General features: G+C 37.0%; 1 protein-coding gene across 3 annotated transcripts in view; it reads right to left on the reverse strand.

The window, feature by feature from the left end:
* Positions 1 to 13,760, reverse strand: part of FAF1 (Fas associated factor 1) — a 514,461-nt gene that overhangs the window by 156,888 nt on the left and 343,813 nt on the right. For all 3 annotated transcript variants that reach the window (XM_055403873.2, XM_055403872.2, XM_055403871.1), the window contains exons 10-12: positions 3,892 to 4,018; positions 2,885 to 2,948; positions 1,652 to 1,733 (exon numbers count right to left, since the gene is read on the reverse strand). In XM_055403873.2, coding sequence (XP_055259848.1) covers positions 1,652 to 1,733; positions 2,885 to 2,948; positions 3,892 to 4,018 — 273 coding nt within the window. The remainder of the gene's footprint in view (positions 1 to 1,651; positions 1,734 to 2,884; positions 2,949 to 3,891; positions 4,019 to 13,760) is intronic.

Here is a 13,760-nt window from a genome sequence, read left to right on the forward strand (position 1 = left end):
TTTACCATAAAAATTTATTAATCAAATCATAAATCTAATAGCATAAGTAATGTAAATAATTAAATTTCAAATGCTGCTTCTTTATAAGTATGTAGCAGTTAAACTTTTGAAGTTATAAGGCTTAAAATTCCATTAAAACTTCAGGATGTTCTGTATATACAGAAGCAAATATGGGGTAAAATTTTAGTGATTATTAAGTCTAGGTATATATGATTTGAGTGCTTACTGTACTATTCCTTTACTTTTTCTGTATTAAAAATTTGTTTTAATAAAAGTTGAAATATAAAATATAATTAAGGAAATGATCATATAATATTAAAAGGTGAAAATAAGCTGTTTTAACAGGATTATAACATGACCAATTTCTTGTTAAATGTGTAAGTGGGTTCAACAAAACATGTAATAAAAATATGGAAAGAACACATATCATAAAGTTAATCTGTGTTAGAATGTATTCTCTGTGTTTTTCAGTATCTTCCAAAACCTGTATAGAAACTATAAAACTGTATTACTGTAAAAATGTCTTCAAAAATAAAATCCATTTAATATAGTTTTAATAGTTAAAAAATTGATGGTTAAAACAGACTTTACATGGGTTATTCAACTATTCTTACGGTAAAGAACAGTTTATGTTTCTTAATCTACTTCACTGAGCTGTCAATGACAGATTTAAGTTGATCACTAATTACTGTCTTGGAATTCCATTTTTCAAAGTTGTTTTCAATGAAAATTTCTTTAGGTCATAGAGTAGAAACTAGAAATTCCAGAGTCATCCTTGCACTCTATTCTCAAAATTCCTAATTCCAAAACTTTTACTCTAACTCCATCTACACATTAGTCCTTCCTTCCTCCCTTTCTTTCCTTTATTCATTAAACATTCAGAGTATTTACCTAACCAGGTAAAGAGCAAGATGAAAGGTATTCTTAACAGTAAGGCAGCATTAGAAAAGAGTAAGATTATAGGGAAATACAAATGGTACACTACTGCTACATTAATTAAGTGTAAGGCAGGAAATGGCAAAAGCTGAAGCTGTACAGGTAGGCAGGAGCCAGATAACTGAGGCCTGGACTGCAGTGTCAACATATAAATAGAATAATCGCATAGAATCTTCTTGCTCAAAATATAACTACTGATTTCTTGTTAAATATTTCAATCTTCTTGATTTTAAGATCACAAAGCTCATTTCTGTATTTAAAGAAAAATCTTCTTGTTGTCTAAAATGACTTTTAGGAAAAAATATTAGTTATTAGATATATACTATTAGATGGAATAATCATTTGGGGAAAAGACTGAAGGACAAATCCTTTAGCAAGAAACTGTCAATCACATAACTAAAAAGAATACAAGTACATAGCCTGGTCCCTTCTAAGCATGTCCACCCCTTTTCCCCCCTTTTTTTTTAAAAAAAAAGAAAGAAAGTAACCCTGTTTCAAAGCTTGACAAAGTCTTCTGCAAGAGCCAGTAGTACTCTATCATACTACTGCCCTCTGACTGAAATGGGCATCTTGGTGATGATTAGGTTGGGAAATGAACCAAAAACAAAATCAAGTCTTCAACCTGAAAAAAGCGCAAAACATTAAGCACTGCCTCAGGCCTGGTGGTAAACCTATGGGATGCATTGTTTAATTAAAAAAGGTAAATTGCACTTACATCTCGGGCTTTCACATAGAAGGCCTCTTGAAAAGCTGCTTCTAATGAGCCAATAAAAAATACAGGATGGCAGTCACCATATCTACAGGAAAAATTGCATCTATTAATTAAAATACATTTCAAATTTACTTCAAGTTTCACAAGTCTAACCAATGACTTTTAAGTAAATGTTGGGGCTAATGTCTCTTTAAGTATAGACAAAACATTGAAGTATTTCTTTAAAGGCTTCATTAGTTTTTTTGAACTCTTCTTGGCCCCTAGTGATATATCAGAACACTGGAATTTTAAGTACATCGAGCAAATGGACTTAGTAAGTGCCTCACTGCCATGTATAAGTAGTAATTCCTGGTTACCTATTTCCCTAAGATTTCCTGATTACAACAGCCTTAACTTTCCATTTTAGTTCATTTATTCTGGAAGTCCAACACAGACAGAAAAGATGATCCCTTGCTAAGTTTCCAAATTACATCAGAAAATAGAACTAAAGAGAAATATCACTTACATGAAAATTTAGGTTTAAATATTTAAATACCTTAGGAGAATCTCAAATACACAGAAAATTTTGTATTAGACTATTAAAAGAAGAAATGTTAAATGATTCCAAAAAAAATTAAAAGATTCATTTACATTTAAAACTGTGATTCATGGGGTCGCAGAGTTGCAAAGAGTTGCAAAGAGTCAGACACAAATGAGCGACTGAACTGAACTGAACTGAACTGATACCTAGTCCTTTTGGACTTCCCTAGTGACTCAGCAGTAAAGAATCTGCCTGCAATGCAGGAGATGTGGGTTTGATCTCTGTGTTGCAAAGATGCCCTGGAGAAGAAAATGGCAACCCACTTCAGTATTCTTGCCTGGGAAACCCCATGGTCTGAGAAGCCTGGCAGACTATGGTCCATGGGTCACAAAAGAGCTGGACATGACACAGTGACTAAACAACAACAGCCTAGTCCTTTTGCAAATATCATCAAGATATTAAATCAGTAATCCATTTATTATGCTTCTATAATGACATAGAGATAAGATAAATACATCTCTGAAGTGGCATAAGTAGTTTATAGTTATCTGATTGGAACACTCTATATTCATTATCAGGACTATATGTATAGATAAATGTATACTTTGAATACTTTAAGGATAAATTTTAAAACAATCTATGATTAAAGTTGTTTCAAAAAAATCACAGTAACATTAAAAGAACATCAATTTATATAGTTAATGTCCTAACCCTACCTTGAAGAAAACTCTGCTGTAAATTGTAATAAGGCATCTCCTTCATTTTCTGCGTTTTCTGGCACTAAAAAACAAACAAAAGAAAAAACAAAAACAAAAAACCAAAACAAATAGACACAAAAAACAAACCACATAACATCTAATCCCACATATAAGAAATATATTTAATCAATAAAGAGGAAATAAAATTAAATTTTTGCTTCTGTGATATATCTGAGAAGACATTTTAACTCCAGCTACATTAGAAGATTTCATCAAACCTTAAAAAAGAACCCCAAAATATGTCAAGCTAATGAATTTTTGAAAACTAACTGATACAATCTTGCCAGGTGTTCAAAATATGTGTCAGTCATCAATTATGATTTCAAAGTTTTCTTGAAAATGACATCTTGTAATTAAATTATATAAAAAGGCTCTCAAATTATTTTAAAGACCCAATGTGAAAAATCAACTTTATGTAAATATCACATCTATTTCTGCCCATAAAGTTTCCTAATTTCAGAGTAAATGAGTCATTTATGGGCTTAGTTTAACAATCATCTTGTATGTAGCATCACTTAAGATCCTACACTATGCATCCTGTCAAGTGTAAGTGAGGGAGATGGTATAGTTTACTTTTTTCCCTCCAAAGATGGATGAATGGAAAAATAATATAACTACTGATAAAACTGGTATCTCCAATAAGATGTGTGGTGATAACTACAGTCACAAAAAGTACAGCTATTTTATCAACTTCCAGTCTTCAAGTAGATAGACGAATTCATACATGTGAAACAAAAGTTACATTCCCTTGAGTTTTTAATGAATTTTACTGAAGTACTGGGAATGGTTGGGCTTAAGATCAAAACTTAAGAGGCTCTAGTTCCTATGAATAATGTCTACTTGCTACATTTTCTCTCTCCAAACCTGAAAGTCAGGAAGAAATTTTTAAGTTCATCGTTCCTCATAAGTTTCCGAACTAGGAGGGTGAATCATAATGCTGGACCCAAGGAGCTATTAATACTCACTCATTGGAGATTTTCTCAGGGCAGATGACGCCATGCCGAATACTTCTCCATCATCCACCCCAAATTCGGAAGCATCTTCAAAGTCATCTCCATCACTATCACTAACCATATGAACATCGGTGCTTTGCTATTTAAGAAAAGTCCTACAATTAGTTTCATACTGACTTTAGGAAATCAAATTCCTAACATACAAGTTATATAATCACAATAGGGCATTAGAATTATAAAAATTTTATTAAATAAGAAGCTATTTGCTAGAGTGAAGCTTAATAATTCTCATTTTAAGGCTTATATGTATATATAATGTCTTGCTATGATACCCCTAAAGGATGGAGGCTGAGGGAAAATGAAGGATGCTTACAAAATCAATGAAGACTGGGGTTTTTACTAGTTTTATCCCCAGCCTATAGTACACAGTTAAGAGCATAATAAAAAAGGAAATGGGTAAAATCTAAGAGGTCAGAGATAAATAAGCTATACAGGTCTTTCAAAAAGCTTATGGGCAGGAGTAATGATAGCATTTTAAAACTTATCATTTCCTTATTTCAGTGGTTCTCAAATTTCTCATTAGTGAAATATGGTATGCCACCTCCATGGTATTTTTGGAAGGTAACACAAAAATAATATATGAAAGGTCTTTTAAACTGAAGGCTATTAAATGAGATGCTTTAGTTATAATGATGCTTCAATTCAGTAAATGTTTACTGAGAATTTACTACATGCTGGGCACTAGTAAACATGCTCTGTTTATTTTGTTTTCAGCAACATCAATTGAGATGTAAGGTACTACAATGAAGAACATCACAAAAGTTATTTAACGTTCTGGTTGCATCTGTGATGGGCCTTTGTTGCTGCCAGCGGGCTTCCTCTAGTTGTAGCACACAGGCTTCCTCTGGTTACGGAAAGGGGATACTCATTGCAGTGGTTTCTCTTGTTGTGGACCATGGGCTTTAGGGTGCACGGAGTTAGTTGTCCTGTGGCACGTGGGATCTTTCCCAAACAGGAACCAAGCCTCTGTTTCCTACACTGGCAGGCAGATTCTTAACCACTGGACCACCAGGGAAGTCTGAGATACCAAACATTTGAACTGAGTTGTGAATACTGACAGATATTCACATCTTGGATAACAAGGATGCCCCAGCAAGGTATCTGGCTAAATGCCTGTCTGTACTATGTTTAAAAAATCAGGTCTACAAAGCTCATTTAATAAATGAAGTTTCTATAAATTATGGTGATGTGTACCTAAATTATTAAAATATATTAAAAGGAACTCAAGAGCAAAGATTCATGAAACTTGCCTAGAGGGGATGTTATAGTTCGGTCAGTCATAGAATTATAGATACTAAAACTGGAAGGGATTTTAAAGATCTCTCACTAACGGTTTTCATGTTTCTTTTCACAGAGTTACCTAGTTGCCCATTGTTTTTGTTCAGTTGCTCAGTTGTGTCCAACTCTTTGTGACTCCATGGATTGCAGCATGCCAGGATTCCCTGTCCTTCACCTTTTCCCCAAGTTTGCTCAAACTCATGTCCATTTAGTTGGTGATGTCATCCAACCATCTCAGTCTCTAGTGACCCCTTCTCCTCCTGGCTTCCATCTTTAGCAGCATCAGGATCTTTCCCAGTGAATCAACTCTTCACATCAGATGGCCAAAGTACTCGAGCTTCAGCATCAGTTCTTTCCAATGAATATTCAGGACTGATCTCCTTTAGGATGGACTAGTTGGATCTCCTTGAAGCCCAACAGACTCTCAAGAGTCAGCACCACAGTTCAAAGGCATCAATTCTTCAGTTCAGTGCTTGCTGCTGCTGCTGCTAAGTCGCTTCAGTCGTGTCCGACTCTGTGTGAAACCGTAGACGGCAGCCCACCAGCCTTTCTTTATTGTCCAGCTCTCACATCCAAACACAACTACTGAACAGCTTTGACAGTACAGACCTTTGTTGGCAAAGTTATCTCTCTGCTTTTTAATATGCTGTCTAGGTTTTTCATAGCTTTTCTTCTAAGGAGGAAGCATCTTTTAAATTCATGGCTGCAGTCACTGTCAATAGAGATTTTGAAGCCCAGGAAAATAAAGTCTGTGACTATTTCCATTGTTTCCCCATCTATTTGCCATGAAGTGATTAGGACGGGATGCTATGATTTTAGTTTTCTGAATGTTGAGTTTTAAGCCAACTTTTTCATTCTCTTCTTTCACCTTCATCAAGAAGCTCTTTAATTCCTCTTCACTTTCTGCACTGACAGAAATGGGTGGTGCACTGACAAATATGAGGTTATTGATATTCTCCTGGCAATCTTGATTCCAGCTTGTGAGTCATCCAGGAGTAGATATAATGCTCATCTGAATTAAATTCACCCATTCCGGTCCATTTTAGTTCACGGATTCCTAAAATGTCAATCAATGTTCACTCTTGCTATCTCCCGTTTGATCATTTTCAATTTACCTTGTTTCATGGACTTAACATTCCAGGTTCCTATGCAATATTGTTCTTTACAGAATCAGACTTTATTTTCACCACCAGACAAATCTACACCTGGGTGTTGTTTCCACTTTGGCTCAGCCTCTTCATTCCTCTTGGAGCTGTTTTTCCACTCTTCTCCAGTAGCATATTGGACACCTACTGACCTGAGAGGTTCATCTTTCAGTGTCGTATCTTTTTGCCTTTTCACACTGTTCATGGGGTTCTCAAGGCAAGAATGCTGAAGTGGTTTGCCATTTCCTTCTCCAGTGGACCACATTTTGACAGAACTCTCCACCATGACCCGACCATCTTGGGTGACCCTATATGCCGTGGCTCATAGTTTCACTGAGTTAGGCAAGGTTGTGATCCATTTGATCAGTTTGGTTAGTTTTTTGTGATTGCTGTTTTCATTCTGTCTGCCCTCTGATGGATGAGCATAAGAGGCTTGTGCAAGCTTCTTGATGGGAGGGACTGGCTATGGGGAAAAACTGGGTCTTGTTCTGGAGGGCAAAACTAGGCTCAGTAAGTTTTTAATCCAATTTTCTGCAGGTGGGTGGAGCCTCAGGCCAAATGCAACCTTTTTCAAAAGGACTTATGCTAGCCTGAAGTGAAATATGTTGACTCAGCAAGCTTTTCCTCCTTGGGCATAACCAAAAATTAATGCCCAGTCTTGTAACATTTTCCCTCTTATCTTAAAGACAGTTTTCCCAATGGTTTGAATAGAGAAGGTACATAATACTTATTGGAAAAATGAAATGAATGGCTCTTGCCCTAAGTCTCTTCTATTCTGACTTTACCACTATTTCTCACAGAAGCCTTGGTTCCATTTGCAATCCTAATGCTTCTTAAGTGTTTTGCATTGTGCAGCCAAGATCTCATTTTTATTTCAGCAATTCAACAGCTAAATTTAAACCCTTTCTCATATCAAAACAGGGAGGGAACCTACTCTTCAAAATAACACATTTTCTAGGATCATAACTGTACTTGAATTCCATCTGTGCTTCGGGTAGGCAAATATCTGGAGCATGAACTGCCTTTGAGTTTTGAGGCTCAGTCTTCAAACAGGTAAAGGCTCAGGATATAAAAGGTACACTATACATTTGTTTAGAATACTTAGTCAGGCTCACAGACAAGTGGAAAGAAACAAAGGTCCAGTATGACAAACTTTCTCATATTCTCAGTCAGCTAAGCTATCATCTCAGCCTTCACTTAGTCTTGCCTATCACTTACTTTCCTTTTAAGAGGCATCAGATTAAGAAGGAGGTTTGGAGGACAGAAGGATAAAAAAGAAAGCAATTGTTCTATATATTATCTCCCCCCCCCACCACCACTGTTTTACCTTACCCTCTTACATCCATCCTTTCTCTAATCTAGTTTTCAGACAAACAAAAACCCCTTTTCATAAAAATAGGATCTGACCTCACACTAGGAAGGTGATTTTAATTTTGTGCCTATGTAATGCATTGTTTTTTCTTCACAAAGTATAGAATTTCCAATTCTCTTAAGAGAGAAATCCTAGAAAGACAAACCCTACAACAACAACATCTTCAAAGGAGGCTATCTAAAAAGCCGATTTTGTTGAAAAAAGTACATTTCAAATATAAATTATTGAACTATCTGCAAGAATGAGCTACTTAATTATGTATAAGGAACTCCCAATCTCTTCACATTTTCTTATCAGCCATCAAACAGGTTAGGAAAAGCTTCGTCTAAAAAATGAGATAAATAATCTTTTCTCTTTAATGTTTGCTGATGAGAATAGACAATCTCTTGGTTCAGTCATCGTTGCCCTAAAATTCTTTGAATCCAGAGAACTATTTATTAAGAATTTTTAAATAAAGGTAAAAAAAAATTGTGATTCTATTTTGGCTTATTGCATTCACTTATTCCCCTTATTATTTAAAATATATCCATAAGCCCTACTAAGTGCTACATAGCCTGGACTTGGATGAAAGATATATAATGTATGTTCTCTCATGGAATATAATGTAATATATTTGTGAACCCAAGGACTGTAGCCCGCCAGGCAAGAATACTAGAGTGGATTGCCATTCCCTTCTCCAGAGGATCTTCCCGACCCAGGGATCAAGCCTAGGTCTCCTGCATCACAAACAGATTCTTTACCATCTAAGCTTCAGGGAAGATCCAATGTAATATACAGTTATAGGTAATTTTAATAACTAACAATAAGTGTTAAAAAAAAAAAAGTGTGAAAAATAGAGATCTCTTCAAGAAAATTGGAGATACCAAGGTAACATTTCATGCAAAGATGGGCACAATAAAGGACAGAAATGGTAAGGATCTGAAAAGAAGCAGAAGAGATACAAGGACAAGAATACACAGAACTCTGCAGAAAAGGTCTTAATGACCCAGATGCTAAAGCTGAAACTCCAATACTTTGGCCACCTCATGCGACGAGTTGACTCACTGGAAAAGAGTCTGATGCTAGGAGGGATTGGGAGTGGGAGGAGACGGGGATGACAGAGAATGAGATGGCTGGATGGCATCACCGACTCGATGGACATGAGTTTGAGTGAATTCCGGGAGTTGGTGATGGACAGGGAGGCCTGGTGTGCTGTGATTCATGGGGTCGCAAAGAGTCGGACACGACTGAGCGACTGAACTGAACTGAACTGAACCACAATGTTGTACTCACTCAAGAGTCAGACATCCTGGAGTGTGAAGTCAAGTGGGCCTTAGGAAACATTACTACAAACAAAGCTGGTGGAGGTGACAGAATGAATACCAACTGAGCTATTTCAAATCCTAAAAGATAATGCAGTTAAAGTGCTGTACTCAATATGCCAGCAAATTTGGAAAATTCAGCAGTGACCACAGGACTGGAAAAAGTCAATTCTCATTCCAATTCCAAGGAAAGGCAATGCCAAAGAATGTTCAAACTACCACACAGTTGCTAATTTCAAAGGCTAGCAAGGTAATGCTCAAAACCCTTCAGGCTGGGCTTCAACAGCACGTGAATCGAGAACTTCCAGGTGCACAAGTTGGATTTATAAAGGGCAGAGGAACCAGAGGTCAAATTGCCAACATCTATTAGATCACAGAAAAAGCAAGAGAATTCCAGAAAAAACATCTACTCCTGCTTCACGGACTATGCTAAAGCCTTAGACTGCGTGGATTACAACAAACTGGAAAATTCTTGAACAGATGGGAAAATACTACTTTACCTGCCTCCTGAGAACCCTGTAGGCAGATCAAGAAGAAACAGAACTGGACACTGAACAACAGACTGGTTCAAAATTGGGAAAGGAGTATGTCAAGGCTGTATATTGTCATCTTGCTTATTTAACTTACATGAAGAGTACATCATGCAAAATGCTGGGCTGGATGAATCACAAGCTGGAATCAAGACTGCGGGGAGAAATAGCAAAAAAAACCTCAGATAACCATATGATACCACCCTAACAGCAGAAAGTGAGGAGAAATTAACAAGCCTTTTGATGAGGGTGAAAGAGGAGAGTGAAAAAGCTGGCTTAAACCTCAACAATCAAAAAACAAAGATCATGGCATCTAGTCCCATCACTTCATGGCAAATAGATGATAAAAAAAAAAAAAACAAAGTGGAAACAGTGACAGATTTTATTTTACTGGACTACAAAATCGATGTGGGTGGTGACTGCAGCCATGAAATTAAAAGACACTTGCTCCTTGGAAGAAAAGCTATGAAAAACCTAGACAGCATATTAAAAAGCAGAGACATCACTTTGCTGACAAAGGTCCATCTAGTCAAAGCTATGGTCTTTCCAGTAGTCATATATGGATGTGAGAGTTGGACCATAAAGAAGGCTGAGTGTCAAAGAATTGATGCTTTTGAATTGTGGTGCTTTAGAAGACTCTTGAGAGTTCCTTGGGTTGCAAGGCTATCACACCAGTCAATCTTAAAGGAAATTAGTGCTGAATATTTATTGGAAGGACTGATGCTGAAGCTCCAATACTTTGGCCACCTGAAGCAAAGATCCGATTCATCAGAAAAGACCTGGGTGCTGGGAAACATTGAGGGCAGGAGCAGATGGCAATACAGGATGAGATGGTGGATGCCATCACTGAATCAATGGACATGAGTTTGAGCAAACTCTGGGAGATGGTGAAGGATAAAAACCTGGTGTGCTGCAGTCCATGTGGTCACAAAGAGTTAGACACAACTTAGTGACTACACAACAAGTGTTAGGACAGTTAAGTTCAGTGGAGAGCACCTAAGATCATGGCAGTGCAAGGAATCAGAGCAAACTTCTTAGAAAAGAAGATAACTAAATTGCTTTAGACAAAAATTTAGAACTCACGTGTGCATAAGGGAAGCTCATAATTAAAGCTGATATTTCTTTCACCAACTATTCACTATGTTAAGAACCTAGTTAAAAGTCTGGGATACAGAGAAAATCCATGGTTCCAGTTTTCAAGAAATTCCCATTTTAAAGCAAGACATATTTGGTTGCAAATATGTGTTTTTCAGTGTTAAGGGATACAATAAAAGTTTAAGCAAAGACTACTGAAGAACAAAGGAGACTGTGCAGGCCTCACACAAGTGCTAATATTTAACCTGTATCTTTAAAAAAGATTATATATTAATGAGATTATCTCTTCAACCATTACCTGTTTTGCAAATATTTCCCCCATTTACATTTTCATTTTATTGTGCTTTTGGAGACAATGAACTTTTTTATTTTTACACTGTTGGAATTTTGCTTCATAGCTTTTCTTTCTGTTTGTGGTTAGGAAGCCCTTCTCATCCTGGCATATCTTGCAGTTTTCGTGTTTCCCAAAGTGCTTAACATAGTGCCATATGCACACTGGTTTTAACATGAACATGAGGTTTTAGGACTAGCTGCTTTATTTTACAGGTATGCTTGGGCTTCCCGATAACTCAGTTGGTAAATAATCCGCCTGCAATGCAGGAGACCCTGGTTCAAATTCATGGGTTGGGAAGATCCACTTGAGAAGGAATAGACTACCCACTCCAGTATTCTTGGGCTTCCCTTGTGGCTCAGCTGGTAAAAAGTCTGCCTGCAATGCGGGAGACCTGGGTTCAATCCCTGGGTTGGGAGAATCCCCTAGAGAAAGGAAAGGCTACCCACTCCAATATTCTGGCCTGAAGAATTCCATGGATTGTATAGCCCATGGGGTCACAAAGAGTTGGACACGACTGAGCAACTTTCACTTAAAAAAGATATCAATGTTGTGGAGAGTGTGTAATGGAAGATTGTTGGGGAGGGAGCTGTACTCTAGGGAGAGAAAAAACACAAGCAAGAAATTGGATATCTTAAAAAATCAATTAAAAAAATTACAAAAAATAAACTAAATCATCAGCTCCATGTATGGAAGTGGAATGTGGACTGGCTACAAGGCAAGGAAGTTTTCAGGAAACTAGATTATAGCACTCAAACTGGTATACCTAGGAACTGGGACTTTGATGGCAATAGGGAAATCACTAATGATTTCAGAGAACAACTCTGATGGATGGGTGGATGTGTGTATCTGTGTGTATTTACATGTGTGCATGCATGCATGTCTTTTTGTGGTGATTCGGTAGCATATGGCAGATTAGATCTGAAGACATGACAAGGGATACTTATTTCAATGTTCCAAGTGCAGGGACTTGAGAGTTTATACCTTAATAGCAGTGAGAATTTAATAAAGGGGACAAACTTAAAACATACTTCAGTAGAACTGATAAGAATTGTTCACCATTTAGATTTGAAGCTTAAAAATGTGGAAGAGGCATATAACACCAAATTTCTAGTTTGGGTAACTGAGTGGTAGGGAAGGTCAGGTCTGATAAGGAAGAATATTGAGGCCTGTTCTCAGAGTACATCTGAGGAACCTGTAGGATATCCAAGTAAAAACATCTAATAGGCAACTTGAAAAAAATCTTTTTAGGAGCTCAAGAAAGAGGTCCAGAAAAGATTTAGATCTGGAAATAATCAGCAGATAAATAATAGCTGAGGTTATACAAATGAATAAGATCATTCAGCTAAAAAATAAAAAAAAGAACAATGATAAGGATAAAAGTTTACAGAATATATTTCAACTGGTGAAGAAAAAGAGATGAAGTGAAAACTATCAAAGATAAAAAGGCAATTACGAGAAAGAATCTGAGATGTAAGATCTGAGGAAATCTCAATGAAGATAAAAAATGTAAACAGATTCAGAAGAATGAGAATTAAGTAAAAGGCAGTTATGGTATGACAAAAAAAAAGGATAAAGGATCCTGAATTTATAAACAAAAGAACAGGTATTGAATATTTTGCCATTTTCTATAACTCTAGGCAAGTATCATTATATCACTACTGCAGAGGGTGACTTATACTGACACAAAGGTGGCTGTGACCTAGATGTCCATCTGCAGACGAATGGATAAGAAAGCTATGGTACATATACATAATGGAGTATTACTCAGCAATTAAAATGAATACATTTGAATCAGTTCTAATGAGGTGGATGAAACTAGAGCCTATTATACAGAGTGAAGTAAGCCAGAAAGAAAAACACCAATACAGTATACTAACACATTCTGCTTCATTGACTATGCCAAAGCCTTTGACTGTGTGGATCACAATAAACTGTGGAAAATTCTGAAAGAGATGGGAATACCAGACCACCTGACCTGCCTCTTAAGAAACCTGTATGCAGGTCAGGAAGCAACAGTCAGAACTGTACATGGAGCAACAGATGGGTTCCAAATAGGAAAAGGAGTATGTCAAGGCTATATACTGTCACCTTGCTTATTTAACTTATATGCAGAGTATATCATGAGGAACGCTGGGCTGGAAGAAGCACAAGCTGGAATCAAGATTGCTGGGAGAAATATCAATAACCTCAGATATGCAGATGACACCACCCTTATGGCAGAAAGTGAAGAGGAACTCAAAAGCCTCTTGATGAAAGTGAAAGAGGAGAGTGAAAAGGTTGGCTTGAAGCTCAGCATTCAGAAAACAAAGATCATGGCATCTGGTCCCATCACTTCATGGGAAATAGATGGGGAAACAGTGGAAACAGTGTCAGACTTTATTTTTTTGGGCTCCAAAATCACTGCGGATGCTGATTGCAGCCATGAAATTAAAAGACGCTTACTCCTTGGAAGGAAAGTTATGACCAACCTGGATAGTATATTAAAAAGCAGAGACATTACTTTGCCAACAAAGGTCCGTCTAGTCAAGGCTATGGTTTTTCCCATGGTCATGTATGGATGTGAGAGTTGGACTGTGAAGAAAGCTGATCGCTGAAGAATTGATGCTTTTGAACTGTGGTGTTGGAGAAGACTCTTGAGAGTCCCTTGGACTGCAAGGAGATCCAAACAGTCCATTCTAAAGGAGATCAATCCTGGGTGTTCATTGCAGGGACTGATGATAAAGCTGAAACTGCAATACTTTGGCCACCTCATGCGACGAGTTGACT

Source organism: Moschus berezovskii, chromosome 4, assembly GCF_049115385.1.
Source record: "Moschus berezovskii isolate FMDL1 chromosome 4, NW_MosBer_1.0, whole genome shotgun sequence".
Lineage (NCBI taxonomy): Eukaryota > Metazoa > Chordata > Mammalia > Artiodactyla > Moschidae > Moschus > Moschus berezovskii.